The 22537-nt window shown below is 36.5% G+C and overlaps 2 protein-coding genes across 2 annotated transcripts; one reads left to right on the plus strand and one right to left on the minus strand.

The window, feature by feature from the left end:
• Nucleotides 1-311: 311 nt before the first annotated feature.
• Nucleotides 312-18678, plus strand: LOC137387902 (uncharacterized). Its single transcript, XM_068074415.1, has 9 exons — nt 312-386; nt 4952-5124; nt 5676-5835; nt 6252-6438; nt 8011-8207; nt 10365-10535; nt 10826-10934; nt 17442-18146; nt 18390-18678. The coding sequence occupies exons 1-9, from the start codon at nt 312-314 to the stop codon at nt 18557-18559; spliced, it is 1947 nt and encodes a 648-aa protein (XP_067930516.1). The 3' UTR covers nt 18560-18678.
• A 973-nt stretch (nt 18679-19651) lies between these two features.
• LOC137387903 (zinc finger BED domain-containing protein 5-like) lies at nt 19652-20416 on the minus strand. Its single transcript, XM_068074416.1, has one exon. It carries the CDS (start codon nt 20414-20416, stop codon nt 19652-19654), a length of 765 nt encoding a protein of 254 aa, XP_067930517.1.
• Between the last annotated feature and the right edge of the window lie 2121 nt (nt 20417-22537).

Consider the following 22537-nt stretch of genomic DNA (forward strand, 5'->3'; position numbering starts at 1 on the left):
AGGGAGAGAGAGGAAAGAGGGAGAGATGGAGAGAGGGAGATGTAACTGCATATTTGGAGTTGTTTTACGGTATGAAAGCCAACTCTCAATAAACCTTATGCTGCCCGTGAATCTGCTCCTGTAGACGGGTAATGCAGCTAGTATATATATATATCGCTGTAGTCGTCCACATGGCCGACTCCTATAGGTCCACGAACTTGTGGCGTGACCTCTCAATGCCGGGCTGACATACGTAACCTAAGGTCCTGCAATACGAATGGGCACGAGGCAGACACACGCATATACAACAAGGCACACATGGAGTCAGTGCAATGATTCGACCCTCGTCGTTTGTTGGTCTCGTGTCCTCCCGTATTGGACCTTGCTGCGCTGCAGGCTTGTCTTGGGTGGGTCTTGGGGCCGGGCACCGCAATCTACACTGACGCGCAAATTCAAGGATATTTTAAGAAGACAATCTGTCATTATCATTTATCCCTTTATTACATTTATATCTATATTTTTAAATATTGTTAAGGTCTTTCCTCTGCCTGCAAAAAGAGGCTCTTTGTTTAATTCAATAAAGAATTATATATATATATATATTTGATTAACAACCTCGTTTTGATAATCGCTACGCAGTTTACTAGGGATACATGATATGACATGTACAAATGTAGTTGAAAAAAGTTCGTTTATCGTTACAACGGCTCGGTAGTTGACTCGCTGCTTCTTCCAGTTGTTATAGATACATGTAAACGCTATCATCGCAAAAAGCAAGCTGAGTTGAAATTCACTGTTACTAATCTTTTCTTATGGCGTTAACTGATTGTTTTTTGTTGTAGCAGACACTATTCTTGTTACGACCGCTTTTAATTTAAAAAAATATGTTTAAAAATTAAATAAAAAATGTGTGCCTGGCTCCATGTCATGGGCTAAACAATAAGTTTAACAGGATTCTGAAATTAAAAGATCTCCCTTAAGATTGCAGCACAAAACTACTATGTATGTAGTATGTTGTACTATGTATGTTGTACTTTTTACAGTAGTTAGTAACGTATTACTAAACAGTAATAAGTGTAGAACAATACAAAGTATTTGACAGCTATTCAAAATTTTGTTCCAACGCACAAAAGCAACATTTTGTAACCATTTTTGTAACCCCACCATTTTTCCTTCTGACAAAACGACTATGTGATACCAATGATATACAGCCCTCCTCATGCAGAAGGGCTGTATATCATTGGTGATACTTATTAATAACATTATGCGTACAACGACACAGAGTATGTCATCATCATTTGCAGTAGATATAATACACAATGGATACTTATTATCAGTGGGTATATAAGACAGAGTAGATGTAACCTGTTTCAACAAAAAGAACAGCATAAGAGTATAGATTAGAAATAACGATGAGACATCTGCCAAATAAAATGAAAACATCTACTTCAAACACCTTTCCTTGTCAATATAGCGTTGCAGAAATAACCATCAGTTAAATTGTTAGTGAAAAGGTGATGATATCTGTTGCCTGGAGAGTTATACATCTCTGGTGGTACCACTTCTCGCAAGTTCAGTACTGGACCATAGATATGCTATTTTAAAAATTTATTCTCAAGCTGATGTCTCTTGTATGACCAATGACACAGTAAATCTACAACAAACCAGGCATAAAATCTGTGAACCACACCAAATAATCTCTCCATTTAGGTGTATCAGAATGGATGTCATTGTGAGGTATACGACATGCACACAGTGGAAAAAAACTGAGCAAAGGCAAATTTGTCAACAGAAATCTGGCCTCTTACATTAAATAGGTATTAAAGAAAATCTTTCAAGAGCGGTTCAACCTGCTCTTCAAATATTCAAGAATATTTGAAGAGCAGGTTGAGTTTTATTCACAATTGTCCAGACAAATAGGCTTGCATGGCTGCACTGACTATGCTTTGGTCAGTGTGGGAAGTTGAGGCGTTACACTCTCAAACACCACAATGTAAGGCTGCAACATCTTGACCAAAATTAGACCAGTTTAGTAAACATAACGTAAAAAATTATATTACTTTGATGCATGCAATCTACAATGGTACAACAGAACAAGATTAGTAGGTAATACATTTATGAACATACTCTGAGCAGATGATGGCATATACGCATTATTCAACATACAATATACATGTACATATTCACAGCATTACACAATACTTTCTTACCTCTCTTTCAGCCTTGTATTTCATTTCCTATTTTACATTCATATCTCTTCTATGCTAACACTGGTATGTTTTGGTGCTTATCAGTTGCTGCCATTCTTTCTACAAATCCTTTTCCCATTCTTTTTATCTTTTTTATTCAAAGTAAGTGATGTTATTATAGTCTTGATGTGGGTAAGCAGATAATACTGCAACTCTGAGTCAGCATAACAAGCTCTAGTACGTAAAAACAAAACTCATGTTTTTATGATTCAAGAACCTCAGTCATAATTGCTTGCTCTAGTGATTACTCTCTTGCTCTGGAAGAAATAAAGACTGTACTGACTAATCAACAGTTTCTTCAGTCACTCATCAAACTCCAGAGGTGCTGTAAATGATCTTTCTGATTTAATGGGCACAAACTTCACCGTGTTTTCATTCTCATGTCTATTAACCACTGCTTTCACATCATCAAAATATGATACTCACGCAACCATCGCCTCGCTAAAATAAAAAAAAATTTTTGTTAGGGGAGGAATCATTTGACGAGATAAACAGTGACTTATGTATGTATGCATGTATACAGGTTTGTATGCTGATCTCTCAAATAACGGCTTGGCAGAAACACATTTAAAAGTCATATTAATGGTACCTAATAAATTTTGGAGTTCAAACAAGGGCTAAACAAGTTTGTTTACCCAGGTGTGTGTTTGTGCAGATTTTTAGACTTCACTGGGTTTATAAACAATACTGTTCAGAAGTTAAATGCTACCCTTTTTGACCTTCACAAGCGCTTCCTCTCTGGTTAAAAGAGCTGCTTATTTGGTATTCACCTATAATGATGTACATGTCAAAGATGTGGAGCGCTGATCATAAATATTTAGTTAAAGACCTCAAGAAAGTTAACCATAAGGCTTTCAGATGAACATATATAGCTTTAGTAGACTTAATAATATTTCCTTTAGAATGATAAGTAGCAACTGGCAATCCCCTAAACACAGACAAGAGCTGAAAGATTTGTGCGCCTTCAGTGAAATCCAATGTCAAGACCTTAAAGTTACTATTCATCGGCTCACACAAACCAACTCTCAATATTTTACTAGATGCAACAACATATAGCATACTATAAATACTAACACAATGAAAAATGTATTTTTCATCAAAGTACATTATTACAATTTATTTAAGTTTTTTCCTTCATTTCTCTAGAATTGAACTATTTTATCTGCACAAGCTAACCACAACACATGAGATCCCTACAGACATAGACAAACATTTGGTATCTACAACACTATTCGCTCACCATCCCTTCTTATTGCTTTCTCCTTTGCCTGCCAGACTTTCTCCATCATCGCTTATTCTGATTACGTTGAAAGATTATACTAGGTTCCTATTGCAGAGTTTCCAGATACTTACAAACGGTAGCTTGGTTCACTACTCAGGCAAATATCTTATATTTTCCGGCAAATAGCGAGTCAACTAAGGAACCGTTTTAACGGGACACAAACTTTTTCCAATAAAAACTATACTCTTCCTTGATGGCCACAAGAGGTGGTACATGTAGATTTATGTACATATTGTTTAAATTATTTTGCCAGCAAAAAGAGGCGTTTTACTAAGATTATGTGGTAATTTTAGAATATTTTCTCCAATAAAGCAGAATAACTAACTAATTTTATTGGGCAAGTTTTAAAACATATACTCTGTATTAATGTATAAAAAACCTAAAAACACTCTGATTTAAAGCTCAACTGTCTCGTTGTGATAACACAATAACTGCTACTCAGTTTACTAGGGCTACACACACTCGGGATTCCTCATCCTGCAGCACTCGCACATTTTAATGATTTGAGCTAGCGTTTGTAGCTGAGAGAAAAACATTTGCTCAATTATCAACTTTTTAACTGTCCAATAGCGATGATTGATTGTATTAAGAAACTGAAAAGACTGTTTATGTATGTTTGACATGTTGAGCGTGCCATTCTAAACTTGAGTTGTCTGCCCATTCCAGTAGTAAACAGGAGAAGACAATAATTACTTATTTGTTTATTTTACATTTTAGATCTATGTTCTGTGTATAGAATAGACGTGATACTTGCTGTTTTTTTATTACACATTATAGTCTATGTTTTTTTTGTAGCTGGATATTCTGTATATATGCTCTGTCTCTTCGTTACAAATACTTTGTTTTCATAGAACAATGAGCAATGTTATTTGTTAATTCACATAATTAATCCGATACTTGACAATCAATCGAACAACAACAATGGCATCATCGAGCAATAACTCAACATGGCAAAGTTTTACACCTTTTATTTAATGTTTAATCAACGAATAATGTGTTAGGAATGTTGTGAAATTTCATCATGACAAGTTTGGACTGATTGCAGCGTGTGGCTTGTTTACATTGCGAATTTGCTGAAAAGTTGCCTAAACGATATATTATCGAAAAAATTACAACCATTTTGCTCCATTTTCCGCAAACTGAAATGGCTCACGATCTTTTTTGCAAGCATTACTTGACCACAGTTATCTATAGTAACTGTTGTATTTTGCATGGTTAGTGAACCAAAACAGCTAAGCCGAACAACATAGTTATCACCTGTTTAACTAGCTCAAAATGGTTAATAAAATTATACTTATTTGATCGGTACTACTTTGTTTTACATTTTCAGATTCTAACCAACGTGTGTAAGAATTTCAGCTATACATTACTGCTCTAAGCAGGGCATATAGATAATATAGAGATAACATATACATGCATTTGTAATTTTGATTCATTACAGGCAATGGCAGAAGCAGTAGATCTTTCCCATAAGTCAGTAGAGTGCGGGTATTGCATGATGGAAGGTGATCAGTTGATTGATCCAAGGACACTTCCATGTCAACACATCCACTGTTATCCATGCTTGGTTGGAGACTTTGACATTAACAGGATAGTTCGATGTGGAAAATGCAAGTAAGTTTTATGGAATGTGTAGATGTATTCTGCTGGCTAAATTTCTACACTGCTTCTCCCTATAATGGTATTCTTTCATTAAGGTACATAATTGCTGTGCCACAAACTTAGTAGCTTATACTTACCCCTTCATATTTTCATGAAGAAAATATGCAATGTCTCAAATTGAACTCTATACCCTAGTCGGCAATTATGTTTGATTTGTATGTTGGTTATAAGCTTGCTAAAAGCTCTTCACTTGACCTGCTGTTGACTAGACTTTAATTCATGACTCTTAATATATAAACCAACTGCTCTATCAACCAGCTCATCCTATCTACTCAACCTGTAGTACTAACAATAAGGTACTTGTTGTAGATGCCTCAAATCCATTCTGAAACGCTACATGCATATTGGAAGTCCTTATTTAAAATAATCTGCTAATGAAAATTGATAAACCTAAACTCTTTAAAGCAGATGACATTCGAGTTCAAAAGTATTACCAACTAACATTACATTTCATGTTCGAAGTGTTTGTATCTCATGGGCTGTTGCATATATTACTATTATAGAGAATTTTTTGATGTGACAGTAGCAAGACTTCCATCTGCCATAAGAAGGGAAGACAACTTACACATTTGTGATGTTTGTGCACAGAAAGAAGAACCCCATGAACTGGCTGTTATCTATTGCTGTGACTGCAAGAGGAAGATTTGTACTACACATGTGGAGGTGAGTTAATTTATCTCAGTTCTCCCTTGTTCAACATATTCATATGACAAGAAACTTCTCGGCTACTCTCACTCATCTTTTATATTCTGATTATATTTCACCAAAAGCTGTTCTCTTAGCTTCACTCTTGAAGCTTTCTATTAAATTCCCAACTATTCCATGTATATGTTTTTAACTGTTTAATTTAATACTTTATTGTCAGTGGTAGAGCCTTATTTGTACAGCATCTGTAGATCTAAAAAACTAGTCACAAACATCAGAAGTGATTAGTTGTAATTACTTGAGATCATGATAGTTCAATAGTTGGTCATACTTCTAAATTTTTAAGAGTTTTATCCTTCCATGTTGGATTCTTGCAGAAAATGGAAATGTTAGTTACTCAAGTAAAAACTTGAGTATATTCTGCTCTACTCTAGTTTCATGAAGGGTTCTTTCCTGAGCACAAAGAGTTTCTTAAAATAGAGGACTATCAACAGAAAGGAAGGATGTACGATGTAAGGAAATGTACAAGACACGAAGATAAACCAATCAGAGTTGGATGTTCTTCTTGCTATAAAGTTCTCTGTGTGGATTGTATGGATGGTACCAAGGAATGTGATGAAGGTAGGTGTCCTTATTTACTGATTATATGGATGGTACCAAAGAATGTGATGAAGGTAGGTGTCATTGTTTACTGATTGTATGGATGGTACCAAGGAATATGATGAAGGTAGGTGTCATTGTTTACTGATTGTATGAATGGTTCCAAGGAATGTGATGAAGCTAGGTGTTACTGTTTACTGATTGTATGGATGGTACCAAGGAATATGATAAAGGTAGGTGTCATTGTTTACTGATTGTATGGCTGGTACCAAGGAATATGATGAAGGTAGGTGTCATAATTTACTGATTGTATGGATAGTACCAAGGAATATGATGAAAGTAGGTGTCATTGTTTACTGATTGTATGAATGGTTCCAAGGAATGTGATGAAGCTAGGTGTTACTGTTTACTGATTGTATGGATGGTACCAAGGAATATGATGAAGATAGGTGTCATTGTTTACTGATTGTATGGATGATACCAAGGAATCTGATGAAGGTAAGTGTCATAATTTACTGATTGTATGGATGGTACCAAGGAATATGATGAAGGTAGGTGTCATTGTTTACTGATTGTCTGGATGGTACCATGGAATATGATGAAGGTAGATGTCATTGTTTACTGATTGTATGGATGGTACCAAGGAATATGATGAAGGTAGGTGTCATTGTTTACTGATTGTATGGATGGTACCAAGGAATGAGATGAAGGTAGGTGTCATTGTTTACTGATTGTATGGATGGTACCAAGGAATGTGATGAAGGTAGGTGTCATTATTTACTGATTGTATGGATGGTACCAAGGAATATGATGAAGGTAGGTGTCATTGTTTACTGATTGTATGGATGGTATCAACGAATATGATGAAGGTAGGTGTCATTGTTTACTGATTGTATGGATGGTACCAAAAAATGTGATGGAGGTAGGTGTCCTTGTTTACTGATTGTATTTTTATTGTATAATAAAGTTGACGGTCTTATCATGTAAATAATCTCGTTCGGAAACATTTGCATTATAAGAATTTTATGTTTTATGAACAATGAAATACATCTAAATTGCGTAATCTGTTCTAAGAACTTTTCAAACTCACCTTTTTGGCCCTTTAAAAATGAACAAAATTATGCCTAATTTTTTTATTCAATAATTGTATAGTTCTTGTAGTATTATTAAATCAATAACTGTTCTTTTCTTTTTCATTGCGTTCATTGAGGTTAGGGCTGACACTTTAAAATATATGAAATTTTTTACACAGACCAAAGCACTAACTTTACATAGATTTTTTACGTTATGTAAAATTTAAGTAAAAGGAGGTTTACGTTATACGAGGTATAACGACGATTATAGGAGCTACTACTGTACTAGAATTAAATTTGGATCATCTGTATGCCAATCAATAGTTACATTAGAGAATATTACACAAACAAATTTGGTGCGTTTTATCATCATTTGTAACAATAATGCTTACTAATGAAAAAGAATTTAAAAATTAATTCCTCTTGTTTATTATAACAAGAGGACACATGCATTCTGACAGCTCACGTACTACCGAATATTAGTTGTTTTCTGCTGCTAAAGCCTCTAATCTACATACAGGGTTGGTTCATCAATCAATGTCTCTAAAGGAACTGATAAAACTGCTGAAGGTTAAAAGGACTGAGGTGAAAGTTGAAGCTCAGGTTAAAGATGGGGAGTTGTCTGCTTTATTTAAGGATGCTACTAAAGTACTCTCAGACTATGAAAGGAAAACAGAGGAACTGATTAAACAGCTTCATAGTACTAGAGATGAACAGGTAAAGACTTGAGTGTTTTATTATATAGTAGCCTAAACTCTATAGTCAGAAGTCGTTCATGACATTGTCTTCTTCATCATTCTCCTAGAATTCAACAAGTCCTTTGCAGCTACAGTAATGAACTAGTAAAGGAAATGGATGCCTTAAAAAAGATGTGGCTTGACAATAACATAACTAGGTTTGCTTGCATATTAGTTTATTTGGCCCTGTAGCAAGGAAATATGATTTTGTGGTAGTATTATTACATAACATGATTATGTGAAACCTTCTTCTATCTTTCTAATGATACAGTAAAACCTCAAATTGAACACCACTTTTATTTTAATGTTACTTCTATTTAACCGCCACTATAGGAGAATTGTTGAAAAATAGAGTGTCACCCTTTAATTGAATGACACTTCCATTTTCCCTCCACTTTGACATTCTTTGACCTTTACGAACCCTTATTAGTGAGTGATCAATAGAAAAGTGTCCGCAAAATCATACTATTAATGGCTCAGTTACATCAATAACAATTAATTCTTTCGTTGTTTCTATTTGCATCGAAGTCTGTTTTCTAACACTAAAGGTTTTTGTTTTCTTTTGTTAAAACTTTGAAAGCAGCACCATAGAACCAAGTAATAGCTGTCTCCGGCTAATAATAATTTAGCTCTTTGTTTAACACAGTCTTGACACTTCGATGGATGTGAAAAATGGTTTATATTTATGATGGCAAACAAATGACTACTTTTGGGTAAAAGCTATGCTTTACTCCCATGCGGCTAAAATTTTATCATTATTTGTGTGAAATGCAACACATAAAAGTTTTGCTCTGCTAAAAATATGTTCGGATGCTACTATCGACTAGTTCATCAGTGCAGAAGAAGAGTTGAGGTCAAAAGACATTGTAGAAGGTATTAAACAGCCAAAAGATGTTTGTTCCATTAAAAGCAACAATTAGAACGCAGCCGGTTGAGCGAACGGTGCAAATATTATTGTTCCAAAGAGGTTAACTTTTTGTTTCTGCATATATTTCAAGTGTGGTTTGTTTGTGTCACTCGTTTTTAAATATTTATTTGTAGCATTTGATAGATTATTATATAACTTATAAATTTGCAGATTAATAGTATATTATCTGATAGCATCCTTACAGTTATCATTAACTCGGCTTCACTAGAACAACACTCAATAACTCCTCTTCTATTGCACATAAAAAGCTAGTTTTGGCCGTGAACTGTAGCAAGCATATCAATGAGTGCAATGAGCTTTTATACAACATTGTTAAATATGATTATAAAAAAATGTCTTCAAATTTAGAATGAAATAAACAATGAAAGCTTCAAAAAATTGCAAAGCAGGACACAGCCTATAATATCATTGCAGGTTAATTGCAACCAATAGATATCAAATAGTAGAGGTATTTCTCAGCTTTCCAATGCATATTTAGAGCTTTGATAAGTTTGAGGTAAGTTTCCAGATTTATTAAATCCAAAAGATTGATGCTGCTCTGCTCAAAGGAGAATGCAAAATATAGGTGACACTTGATTCGCCCGCTAAAGGGTTAAATTTATTTTCTTAAAATTCTGGCAAGCTATTTGAAAAATACAACGCCAACCTCTATCTGACAATCTATATCGACAACCTCACCTCTATTTGACTGCCACTTTAGGAGATTGGTTGAATAATAGAGCGCCATGGTGATCAATAGAGGTTTGACGGTAACACATGTAGTGTGTGTGGTGTGTGTGGTGTGTGCGTGCATGGCGTGTGCGTGTGTGGTGTGTACGTGTGTGGTGTGTGCGTGTGTGGTGTGTGTTTGTGGTGTGTCGTGTGTGGTGTGTGCGTGTGTGTGTACAACAAGTGTGCCATGATTACAATCATAGGTGTGAACTGAACTCTGCATGTCAGGCAAGCTAAGAATATATAGACATGATCAAATGATTGATCATGATTGTATGATTTAGTAGCTGTTTCTAATGTTATTTCAAAGCCAATAGTTCATGTTTTAATTTCAGATTAGAAATAAACTTATTGTAGCCAGCCATCTAAACCAGAGGATAGGACCTTGGGTTTAGATGACACAATGACTTATTTTATTTTCAAGGGATACATTCTGTATACATGATTGGTTGTTGATAGAAATTAAGCATTGATTTATATAACAGTATCATTTTATAGTTTTCAGAGTTGCGCAGAAAATATGATAACCTGGAGAGAGAACTACTAGAGAACAGAAGGAAGTCGAAAGAGCAGCTGGTAGAATTTATGGAGAGAGAGGTTGGACTCAGAATGACAGAGATAAACACACTACTGCTCATACAGGATGCCAGGTTCAAAGAAGCTCACCAGGTAATGGGAGTTATCTTTCCGCTGACTTGTAAACCTTTTGCTTGGAGATAGCTTATGGAATGTGATGTTCAATAATCGTGTTCACATTTGATATCACTACTAGATACGTCGTTATTTGTGGTTCTGGTTCTGTGTCTTAGGTAATTGGCTAAGAAAGTGGAGTTTCTCTTTGACTGGTCCAATCAGCCACTTTGTTAGCTTGTCTTTTTCAACTTATATACATAACAACATGACTATTTATCTTCTAGAATTTGGTACCTCACCTACCATATTATATATCTATTGGTTAGGTTGACTTAGTAGAGGGCTATGCTACTACAGCCAAAGAACTCCAGAGGTTTATCGATGAAGATCTGCCTTCCTTTAAACTGACCAATCAGAAAGCTCTCTCTACTCTAGGTAATGTAATATATATACAGAGTGTCTGAGAGTTTATCAGAAATGAAAGCTGTAAGATTACTGTATACTTGCTAGTACTAAGTATGTTGTTAGTTGTTTAGCAGTTTTATTAGAATATGAACAACGGAATGGTTCAAATATACAAACATCTGCCAACTTACATTTTGAGCTAAAAGTAAATCAGGTGTGACACTAGGTACAATTAACAAGTCTAATATACAGAAATACAAATATACATGATATAATAAAGAGAATTTTCCATACAGACCTGGGTAGTTGACATGCCATGAATATCAGCTGTGCATAAATTATAGCCTTTTTAAGAGTGTCTTTGCTTTCTGGTAGGTAAACATGTTTTTTATTACTCATTAGAATTCAATAAGTGTTTTAGTTGTTATTGTTTATTTTATTTAGCTGAGTATTTATTGAGTAATTTTTGGTTCTACAAGCAAGTGAGTAGATTTCAGCATTTAACGAGTTTTAGTTAATATATTAGTAAAAGGACTAGACACCTTTAAACTAGTGACTGAACTAAAATGTCTCTGCATACTTATTCTGCTACAACATCTCTTTATGTGCTCCCTTAGACCAAATATTTTATATCACCAACTTGACAGTTTCTCTCAGTTTATTCTGCTATACCATTACTTTGTGTTAAATTAGATCAAATATTCCATATGATCAACATGACAATCTCTTCTAAGTCTTATATGATATTATGAGAGCTTCACTTAGTAATGGACTCTAACAACATACTGCCAATTAGAGTACTTTGATTTGAAAACTTGCTTTAATATTTTAGTTAATTTAGCGGAGTTATTACCACAATTGTTGGATAGAGTTAATGGTGGTGAATATCTAGTACATTGGAAGCCCTCACCAATGCATCATCCAACAAATGACTCTATAAGTTCAGCAATGACTCACTTTCATTATTCGTGATTTTGAGATTAATGCACTCTTATTAGTAAATATTTGCCTCGGAAGTTAAATTGGAAGTAGAAGATAATTGTGTTTACAACAAATTTTAAACACTCCAATATTTTTACCGGTTTATTGTCATTTTATTACAATTGATTGGTTGGTAAATTTTACTATTTGGACCAACAGTTGGGAACCACTGATTTAGAGAATGTTGTGATGAGACTAGCATTGATACCCAGATGCCACAGTTTACTCATAATATTTAGTCATACATGGGAAACCCTCACCTATGCATTCTCCAACAAATTACTCTATAAGTTCGACAATGACTCACTTTCATTATTTGTGACTTTGACATGGATACACTATTATTAGTAGAAATCTGTTTCAGCAGTTTAATTGGAAGTGAGACATGCTGGTGGCTAGGAAAATTTTTGTACATTATGGATATATGTAATTTTAACTGGTTTATTGAAATTCTATTACTATTGATTGGTAAATTTTATCTATTAATATTTCTGTCCGCTTAGGGAAATAGACTGTGGACCTGTAAATTTAACTCCTTCACCTGTAGCGTTGCAGAGCAAACTTACTATTAAAGAATGGTATTAAAGGCAAATAATCAGAGTTGCTCCTCATGTATAGAACAACTAGTAGTTTACTAATAATATATGTTGTGTTCTCACTGTAATGTTCTTTATTCCAGTACTGAGTTTACAATGAATCGGTAAAAGACATCTCAAGTATATATATATATGTATAGAGAGCTGTTATAGCAAAAGTATTATCCTGGAATTATACATTAAGCAAGTAAAAGTAATCTGTAATTATTCCATAAATAACCAGCTCTGTATAATACTATAATTACATAGTCAATTTCATTCACAATGTAATGCACTGATTGTCCATTATAATGTCCTAACACCTCCCTGCTAGCTTGAAGTTGTATGGGTGACTTCAGCGATTAAATTGTCTCTTTGAGCGTCTGGGATTGTCCCTGTTGTATTCATTACCATCAGGTAATATTCGATTTCTTTTCAGTTTTGGTACTGTAGCTGCAGGCAATGGTTGTGATTTTGGAAGACTGCTTGGAGCGGTTAGTATTTTGGCAGGTGGTTCGGCATCTTCTGGTGAAGCGTGTCTAGAACAAAACTGTTCCAGATGTCTCTTCTAGGTTAGTCCTCTGGGTAGTATTCTAATATTGACTGTTCTGCTGCCAAATATTTTGATAACAACAGCTTCCACCCATTTAGGCTGTTTCTCTTTTGGGTTCACAGTATAAAGTATAGCATGGTGTTCCCACTGTGTAACGATGAACTGTTTTAGTTGATCGGTTATCCTGCATCTGTTTGCTTTGATCTAAGTGAGCTGGTGATGGCAGTAATGTATGATCTTTGTTCTGATTTGTCTCCCATTCAGCAGTTCACTAGGTGAGTAACTATTAGACAGTGGCGTTCTCCTATACGCCATCAAGAATTCTTCCAAAGCCGACTGAGCTGCGAGATCCGACTTCTTGAGTGCTTGTTTGAAGGATTGAACTAGTCTTTCTGCAGCTCCATTGGTGGCTGGATAGTAGGGTGCTCCTGTCAGGTGAATGATTCCTTGATTTCTGCACCATTCTTGAAATTCCTCGAAAGTAAATGTAGTTCCATTATCAGACACTATGGTATGTGGATATCTAAAGTTAGCAAAGTCCTTCTCGAGTAAGTCTGTAGTAGCTTTGGTTAATACTGAAGTGGTAGCATGTATACATGAATACTTTGTGTAGGCGTTCACTAACACCAACTAGTTGGTTCCCATGAAGTTAATTGAATGGTCAATGTGTACTCTGCTCCATGGTTTTTCTGGCATCATCCAAGGGTGATTTGGTAGACAATCCGGTTTGTTTTGATGCTCATTGCATGAAGTACATTGGTGTGCAGTATCTGTGATGTCTTGATCCATACTAGGCCAGTAAACAGCAGTTCTAGCAAGTCACTTCATTCTCTGCATGCCATAGTGTCCAATATGTAAAAGTTGAAGAACTTGTCTTTGTAGAGATAGTGGTATGACAACTCTTGTTTCATGCATCAAGCATCCGCTATCAGCTGACAATGACATCTCAAGTTTCCTTAAGTCTTTTACAGAATAGCCTTCAGTCATGGTTCCAGCTTGGTTGCCATCATGCTCTTTAGACTATCCATCCTTCAGATATCTCATCACTGTGCTGAGTACAGGATCCTTAGCAGTCTCTTTCTTCAAAATACCCAAGTCTGTTGGATTCAGCTGACTTCCAATGTGTTTGATTATGCACACTGTGTCAATATCTTCACCTCAAACTTATCTTCATATCAAACAATATCTTCATCCTCAAACTTGTCATCATGTCCAATGTAAGCGACTGAGTGTATCTGCGTTTCCATGTTCAGAGGTTTTTTTATATTCAATGGTATAGCCATTTTGGTTGAGAGTAAGAGCCCATCTTGCCAGTCTATTTGCTGCCATAGCGGGTGTTGCTTTGGTTGGTCCAAACAGCGCTAGTAGAAGTTTGGGATCTGTCACCAAGATGAACTTCCTCCCATAGATAAACTGGTGAAACTTGTTTAGTGCATAGATGATAGATAGAGCTTCCTTTTGAATTTGACTGTATCTTCTCTGAGTGTTGGTCAGCGTCTTGCTAGCATGAGAAATTGGTCTTTTACTGCCATCTTTGTATCGGTGAAAGAGTACCGCTCCTAGCCCAACGTCTGTTGCATCACAAGAAATCCTGATATCTAGAGAAGGGGGTCAAAATGTGCCAACACCGTGTTGTTGCATAGCATCTCTTTCACCTTCAAATATGCAGTCTGCTGTTCTGTATTCCAGTGCCATTGTTTTCCTTTCTTGAGTAACTTTTGGAGAGGTTCTGTATTTGTAGATAGATCTGTTAGAAATTTGTGGTAAAACTGAATCGATCCCAGAAAAGATTTGAGAGTAGCCACATCGGTAGGTGCTGGCATCTTCTTTAAAGCTTCTACTCTAGCTCTTTTGGCTATTCCCTAGTCAGGAAGTTGATGTACCAGGTATTCCACAGTTTCTTGTGCAAATGTGCTATTCTCCAGTCTACATCGTAGTCCTCTGTCTTGAAGTCTTTGTAGAATTCTACGAAGGTTCCTGAGGTGATCTTCAGCTGTGTCTCTGCTTACTAGAATGTCATCAAGATAAACAGCAACTTCTGGAAGATCCTGAGTTAGTTGTTCCATTATTTGTTGAAAGTATCCTGGAGCAGAGCTAATCCCAAATGGTAATCTCTTCTATAGTAGAACTCCTCTGTGCCTGCTGAGAGCTAATCTCCTTTGACTTTCAGGTGTCAAAGTAATCTGATTATACGCATCAGCCAAGTCAAGTTTAGTGAAATCATGTCCTCCTCCCAGTTTTCTCATCAGATCTTCTAGTAGTGAAATAGGTGGTCTGTGTGTCTCCAATTGATGATTCATTGTTACAGAGTAGTCTCCACATCCTCGAAGTTTTCTTTTGGTTTGTCCAGGCAGCAGTGCTTTTCTAATTGGTACCACTGGTGTCCCATAAGAGTTGAATTGAACTGGTTCCCATATTCCTCTTGCAATTCCAGCATCATAGGCTTGAGCTAGATCCTTCTTGAATGGCTAAAGGTACTGGTCTGGCTTTCCAGAATATGGGCTGTGCATCTTCTTTGAAATCCTTCAGGCATCCCAATTTTTTCTTGAAAAGATCAGGAAACTTCGAAGTAAGTCTTTCACATGCTGTTCATAGACTTTCATCGGATTTGATTTGCTTAATCTCCTGCGATTGATATTGGTTGATTAATCCATCAACTGAAATTCCAAGTTGTCAAATACCATTTCTTCCTAGAAGGTTGAGACTTGGTATTTTGCTTATGACAAAATGTAATTGCTTCTCATGTTGATGTGAATCTAGCTTTGTTTTGACGAGACAGACTCCTAGTATGTAGATCTTGTCTTTTGTTGCGGACTCATAATTAACTTCTGAAGTTTTGAGTGTAGGGCTCCCCATTTTCCTCAAATTGACCAGGGATATAAAGTTGTCTCCCGCTCCAGTGTCCACTTCCAAGGTCATTGCATGACCTTGTAAATCAAGGTTGACATGTAGCTGTGGATTAGTGTTGACGGTTTTGACGGCCTTCACTAAGTTCAGAGGCTTAGCACCTTTCTGCTTTCCACGGCAGACGACTTCTAGATGTCTTGTAAGTTTACAGTAATTGCAGGCAGATTTCTTATATCTGCATTTAGTAGATTTGTGGTTAGATTTTCCACACCTGTAGCATTTCTGTTGATCGGCAGATGTTGACGGTTTTGAAATTGTCGTCTTCTTGTTTACCACCTTGACAGGATTTGCTGCACCATAGACTGTTTCCTTTGCCACTTTTGCTGCTTCTTCCATTTCCATAGCAATTTCGATAGCTCTGGCAAAAGTAAGATCTTCATCTTTCAATTTGAATAGTGCTTTAAGTATTGCTTCATTCCCGACTGAGCAGATGAATCTTGTACGTAAAGCTTCATCTTGTTCTTCGGTAATACTTGCAAAGTCACAAGTTGTAGCATCATGTCTTATTCTTGCTGCTAACTCTTGAATTGTCTCTCCTGGATTTCTTTTCATATTGCTTCAATAACGATATCTTTCTTTAACGATGAAAGTTCTAGGGTTATATTGAGTCATCATGTAGTCCTCAATATCTTCCATTGTCAGTTTGTTGACTTCTTTCTTGGGAGTTTGTTGATCTGACCAATCAGTTAATTGTTAGTAATTAAATTCTGATTGATCGGTTGGAAATATCTGTGGAACTCTGTCTTCAGTAATAGAATTGGCTCCTATGAATGTCCTGAAGAGCAGTAAATAGTCTGTCCATACCTCTGTATTTGGGTCAAAAGTAGTAAAATTAGAAGTAGTTCCTCCCGCTTTTATTTCGGTCTTCTGCGTTAAAAGTTTGATCAGCCGTCTATTTTTTTCTTTTTTCTGCTCCAACTGCTCTCCCTGCTGCTGTCTCTGCTATTCCATCTGCTGCTCCATTTGTTCTCATGGAAGAGCCATCTGTTGAGTCAGCAGTTGAATCAGTTGCTCAGTTTGAGTAAACATTGTAGGGAAAATCTAGAGTAGAGTTGAAGTATAGAATGTGTAGCTGAAGAGTGTCCTTGTCGCCAACTATATATTGTGTTCTCACTGTAATGTTCTTTATTCCAGCACTGAGTTTACAATGTATCAGTAAAAAAAATCCCAAGTACATATACAGTATGTATAGAGAGCTGTTATAGCAAAATTATTATCCTGGAATTATACATTAAGCAAGTAAAAGTAATCTGTAATTATTCCATAAACAACCAGCTATGTATAATACTATAATGACAGTCAATTTCATTCACAATGTAATGCACTGATTGTCCATTGTAATGTCCCAACAATTATGATGCTAGTACTCAGGTCTGTACTAAGATTTCTGAGTCAGTAGCCAATTATGTACTTTACTATGTGTACATTTATAGTACAGTTCATGTTAAAGTTCAAATTGGAAAATATATGTGACTATGTTTCAATATTGGTATCTGTTTATCTGTTTTTATATATCTACAGCTGTGGCAAGAAAAATAGAGTTGAAGATGGTAGATACTGCCGCTATACCTGTCAGCCAACTCCTTTCTCCGACATCCCTTAAGTCTAAGAATACAGTCGAAAATGTAGGGCAGTGCTTTACAGTCTGTCATTATGATGGATTCACACATGTAGGTGGTGCAGGCTCAATTGTGTATAAGATAGATGAGTCTGACAGTTCAGTTACTTCTTTTTCATCCATAGAAGGAATACATGTCATCACTGCACTCTGTGTACATAATGAGAAGTTGTATATCCTGGCGCATCCAGGAAAGGTTGTTGTAACTGATATGAATGTTACACAAATCACTAGCTGGGTTCATCCTGATGACTCTATTTATGTTAACAAACTGGTTGTTACTGGAGAGAAAGTAGTAGTCCCTGATAGGTCTAACAAACGTCTCACAGTCTATTCACTAGATGGACAGGTTATTAAACACCTTTCTTGTTCACAAGATGTTGGATGGGGAGCAATGGCTCTCTGTGCTCCTGACCATGAATCTGTTGTGGTATCTTCATACAACACATCAACAGTGTTCAGAGTGAATATAGAAACAGGGGAGGTGATGTGGAATTCTACTGATGTGACTAAACCTGGTGGAGTAGCCTGTTATATGAAGAAGTATATATTGGTGACATCTGCTATCTCAGATCCTACAGAGATACACATACTGCACGCTGATACTGGTATGTAGTAAGTTCTACTGTTATCATGTAATATAATATTATACTATTTATAGAACCTGTTACATTACTTGATCTTCACTGACTGATAGGATTCTTATATTATATTTCTCTAGTCTTACTAATAGTCTCTTTAAAAGGTAGAACTTGTTACATGACTTTACCTTCACTGACTAAACACTTTACTTTATTATTATTATATTATACTGTGATGGATGTACCAGAGTAATTCGTCTCTTCTCACAGGACATTATATTGGTAAACTGATGGATACAAAGAAGAGAGGTTACTCTGAAGTGCTTGACTTGTGTGTAACAGGAGGCACTCTTATAGTACCGAGAATGTATAAAAAAGCAGTGCTGTATTATCAACTGGTGAGTGATGGAATTGAAAAGAGCACAACTCCACAGCAATAGTAAAGCAGTATGATTTTTAGTGTCCCTTACAACTCCTATTACAACCTGCCAAGTGTAATACTCTATAAATGAAAACTGGCAGCTGTAGTTCAGAGGTCAGTTTGTAGCATAGTAAACTTGAAGATAGTAGTTTTATATCATGATTATTTTCTATTTGCTGGTGAAATATGGTTCTCTTTTTTGAAATACAATAAACACAATAATTATATCATCAATTCTCTAGCAGACATTTCAATACTTGGAGGGTGACAAGCTGTACAACCAACTGGTGCACAATTAATCATCCTGTAACATTGTCAGTACTTTTATGTGTTTACAAGATGTCAATATTAACAAGTGGCAGAGCAGATTCACACTTTTACAAATTTATACTGATGACTGTGTCATTCCAATCTGATAGCATATTGTTGTCGCTATATAACTCAGCATTGCTATGCTATAAATATCAAACAATCTGTGAAATCATGCTAGCTTTTTATTAATATCATATACAGAGATCAGGGTGTTAGCAGCACAGCCACAACAAGGTTGCCCCATAATACGTCCCAGACAGAGTCAAAGACCTGATCACTTAGTTTACAATAAAGATTGCATGGAAAGAAAGTTACCAGGTATAAAGCCAGTCAGTTCATTCTGAACCTACTAAAACTAAGCTTGCTGAGCATTGACTACAAGCTGTTGGATCCTAGGCTAAAAGCTGATAGACCTTGATACAAGAGCTGATAGACCCAGGATAGAAAGGTCAGTGACCCTAGGACTAATAACTTGTCCATCATGCTACAGCAGTGGTTCCCAACTATCTTGGAGCCATGGACCCTATGAGCTCCTTATGTAAAAGTCATGGACCTCTTTATAAACATCATAATATATGGTGTTTATAACAATGCATTGTAAATTGGCGTACATTATAAATTAGAATAATATAAGATTTAGTAGATTTAACATGTTTCTATTTATTTACTTATATAAAACAATGCTATACTAAATTGCTTTGACTTGTAATTTTCAGTAGTCGGTTTGTTAGTGGGATGGATTGTACTTCTTGTTTTTCACCAAATTCTCAATCTTTGGGGAAATGGTTGACAAAGCACATCACATGTCATCTTCAAGTCCCAGTCGGTTTCGTTGTTTCAATTTGAGAACAACCATGGAAGAGGAAGCGGACTCGCATATGTATGTAGACACAAATGGGAGCAGAGTTCCAAGGGCGCGTTTGGCTGTCTGTGGATATGAATGAATCATGGAAGACCGAAATTCTTCAGTGGTTTTATCTTCATAAACATCATTGGCAGATGAGTCATTCTGCAAATCTATGAGTTTTTCCTGCAGCCCATCAGGTACGCTTTCAGCAAAGCAGCAAAAAAGATTTCTGACAAGGCTCAGTTCTGATTCACTCACCTCAGAAAAATAGTGCTGAAACTCTGACTTCAAAGAATCCAAGTGAGATATAATATTAGTTTGTAATGATGCAGGCATTGAAATAGGCTCTTTATCTTTGGGCTCTAGAATCAAGGAAAACGATTCAAACATAGAAAAATTACCTTGAGCTACCTTTTTTATCCATAATTCAAGTGTGCATAGGAATGCTTTCAAGGCATCTGTGAACTTGACTATGTTGGTGTTTCTTCCTTGCATCTGATGATTTAGTTTGTTGATTTGGTCGAATATGTCAACTAAGTAGGCCAGATTAAGCAGCCAAGCTTCATCATTTAGCCAAGTTTCGAATTCTGCTTTGTTGTTCCGTTCACAAAATATCTTAATTGTTTCTCGTAGTTTGAATGTCCTTGCAGTTACGTTTCCTTTGGAAAGCCAACAAACATTTGTGTGATATAAAAGAACTTGATGCTCTGCTTCCATATCTTTTCATAGTTATTTGAACAATCTAGAATTCAGGGACCCGCCTTTGATATAGTTTACTATGCTAATTACCTAATTGAGAATTGCTGAGAATGATTCAGGAAGGGTTTTAGCAGCCAAAGCTTGTCTGTGTATCATACAATGTACGCCTTTGACATCTGAAACTAGCTGTTTCACTCTTGCTTGGAAGCCAGAGCTAGATCCTAACAATGATGGAGCACCATCTGTGCAGCAGCCACATAAATTTCCCCATGACAGCTTTTCAGTCTCAAAGAATTGTGAAACCTTGTCAAGAATGTCAGAGGCTCGTGTAGTTGTTTTTGTTACATATTAGCTGTGCAGTCAGCTTTCTTTTAGCTGTGCTATAATCGCATAATTGTCTAATAACCCATAGCTATGGGCTTGCTAACTAAGTCAGTTCCTTTATGTGCTTCTTACCTGTTAGCTGTGTTTTCTGTGATACAAGACTTATCGTGATAATACAATACAACAACTACAATACAACAACTGGTGTCAGGAACGAACATTGTGGACTCACAGCCAGCATTTTTCTATTGTCTTGCTATGGATCCTAACATAAAAGCTTTGATCGATGCTATGCAGAAACAGCAACAACAGTTCCAGCAGCAAAACGCTGATCTACAGAAGCAGTTTATCTCCTTGTTTGAAGCTACCAAGAGTGATAGTGCTGCATCAATACCAGTAGCTGTCGCCATACCCAAGTTTGAAGCATACGACAGGGGTAAAGAAAAATGGAACCAGTACCTTCAACGTTTCAATCAGCACTTTAATGTGTATCGGGTGGTAGATGACAGTCAGAAACGAGCATGCTTACTATCTTGGGTAGGAGCTGAGACATACGACTTGTTGTCAAACTTATTTGGCGCAGAGGATATTACAAGCAAGTCATTTACTGAGTTGTCGGAGAAACTTAATGAACACTTTGCAGATACCATACATGTTCAGGCAGCAAGATTTGAATTTTCTCAATGTAAGATGAAGACTGGTCAGTCCTATGTTGATTGGGCTGCAGAACTTCGTGGACTCGCACGGCACTGTGCTTTCACGTGCAAAAGCACAGGCTGTGGCACTAGTTATGTTGATGAACAAATTCGTGACATAATCATTAAAGAGACGCCACATGCTGATGTACGTCGCCAGTGTCTACTTGATGCTGATCCCTCTCTTAATGATGTTCTTAAGAAGGCTACAGCATTCATCAAGACAACGGAGACCGATAAAATTCTCAAGGGGGAGACAACTTCTCCAGCTATTGAAGACACAGTAAACAAAATGTCAGGTCAGTACAAGCAAAGATCACGCCGAGGTCAACAAACCATTGGAAAGCAACAAGCTAATGCACAGAACACAGGTATGTTGAAGTCTTGCCCTAGCTGTTACATTAAACATGACAGAAAAAATTGTCCCTGCAGAGCATTTGTCTGCAGGAAATGTGAGGTCAAAGGTCACATTGAGGCTGTCTGTATGGCTAAGACAGCAGCACAAAGTCAGACAGAACAGTCTGCTAGGACAGTTGAAAACTCTGTGTTAAGTGTGCTCACTGATGCAAGTGAACCTTATCATTCAGTACATGCAGTTTCAGATAATCTTTTCCAACGAGTCAATAGAAAGGTTTGGATCAAAACTGTTGTCAATGGTCATGATGCAATGTTTCAATGGGACACAGGGGCTACTTGCTCTATAGTTGATTTGCAAGGCTACCAAAGTCTTGGATCACCCCCCCTCTTACCTGTCAGTACCCATCTTAAAGCATATGGGCAGAGTGAGTTACAGATTAAAGGACAATGTTCAGTTAGTGTGAAGGTAGGAGATGTGGAAAAACAAAATCTCAAACTTCTTGTTGTAAACACAACACAAGGCTCAAACCTTTTTGGTCTAGATTGGAGTGACAAATTCGGTCTCTCTCAGCAGGGGCTAGCTATATTGACACAGGGTAGTTGTGATGTTACCTGTACTGTCACAGGAAGTAACCCTATTGGATTTAGGGACAAAATCGCTGCACTCTCCTCTAAGTACTCTGATGTCTTCAAGACAGGTCTTGGCCGATGTAAAAAGGTAAAAGTACCAGTACGCTTGAAACCAGGAAGCACACCAAGCTTT

Source organism: Watersipora subatra, chromosome 2 (genome assembly GCF_963576615.1).
Source record: "Watersipora subatra chromosome 2, tzWatSuba1.1, whole genome shotgun sequence".
Classification (NCBI taxonomy): Eukaryota; Metazoa; Bryozoa; class Gymnolaemata; order Cheilostomatida; family Watersiporidae; genus Watersipora; species Watersipora subatra.

Excerpts from the sequence above, each read along its gene's own strand:
- LOC137387902 (XM_068074415.1), top strand. The coding sequence starts at position 312 with ATGATTCGACCCTCGTCGTTTGTTGGTCTCGTGTCCTCCCGTATTGGA. Across the intron at positions 6,439-8,010 it reads TACCAAGGAATGTGATGAAG|GGTTGGTTCATCAATCAATG; the intron begins GTAGGTGTCCTT and ends ATCTACATACAG. Across the intron at positions 10,935-17,441 it reads GAAAGCTCTCTCTACTCTAG|CTGTGGCAAGAAAAATAGAG; the intron begins GTAATGTAATAT and ends ATATATCTACAG.
- LOC137387903 (XM_068074416.1), bottom strand. The coding sequence starts at position 20,416 with ATGGAAGCAGAGCATCAAGTTCTTTTATATCACACAAATGTTTGTTGG.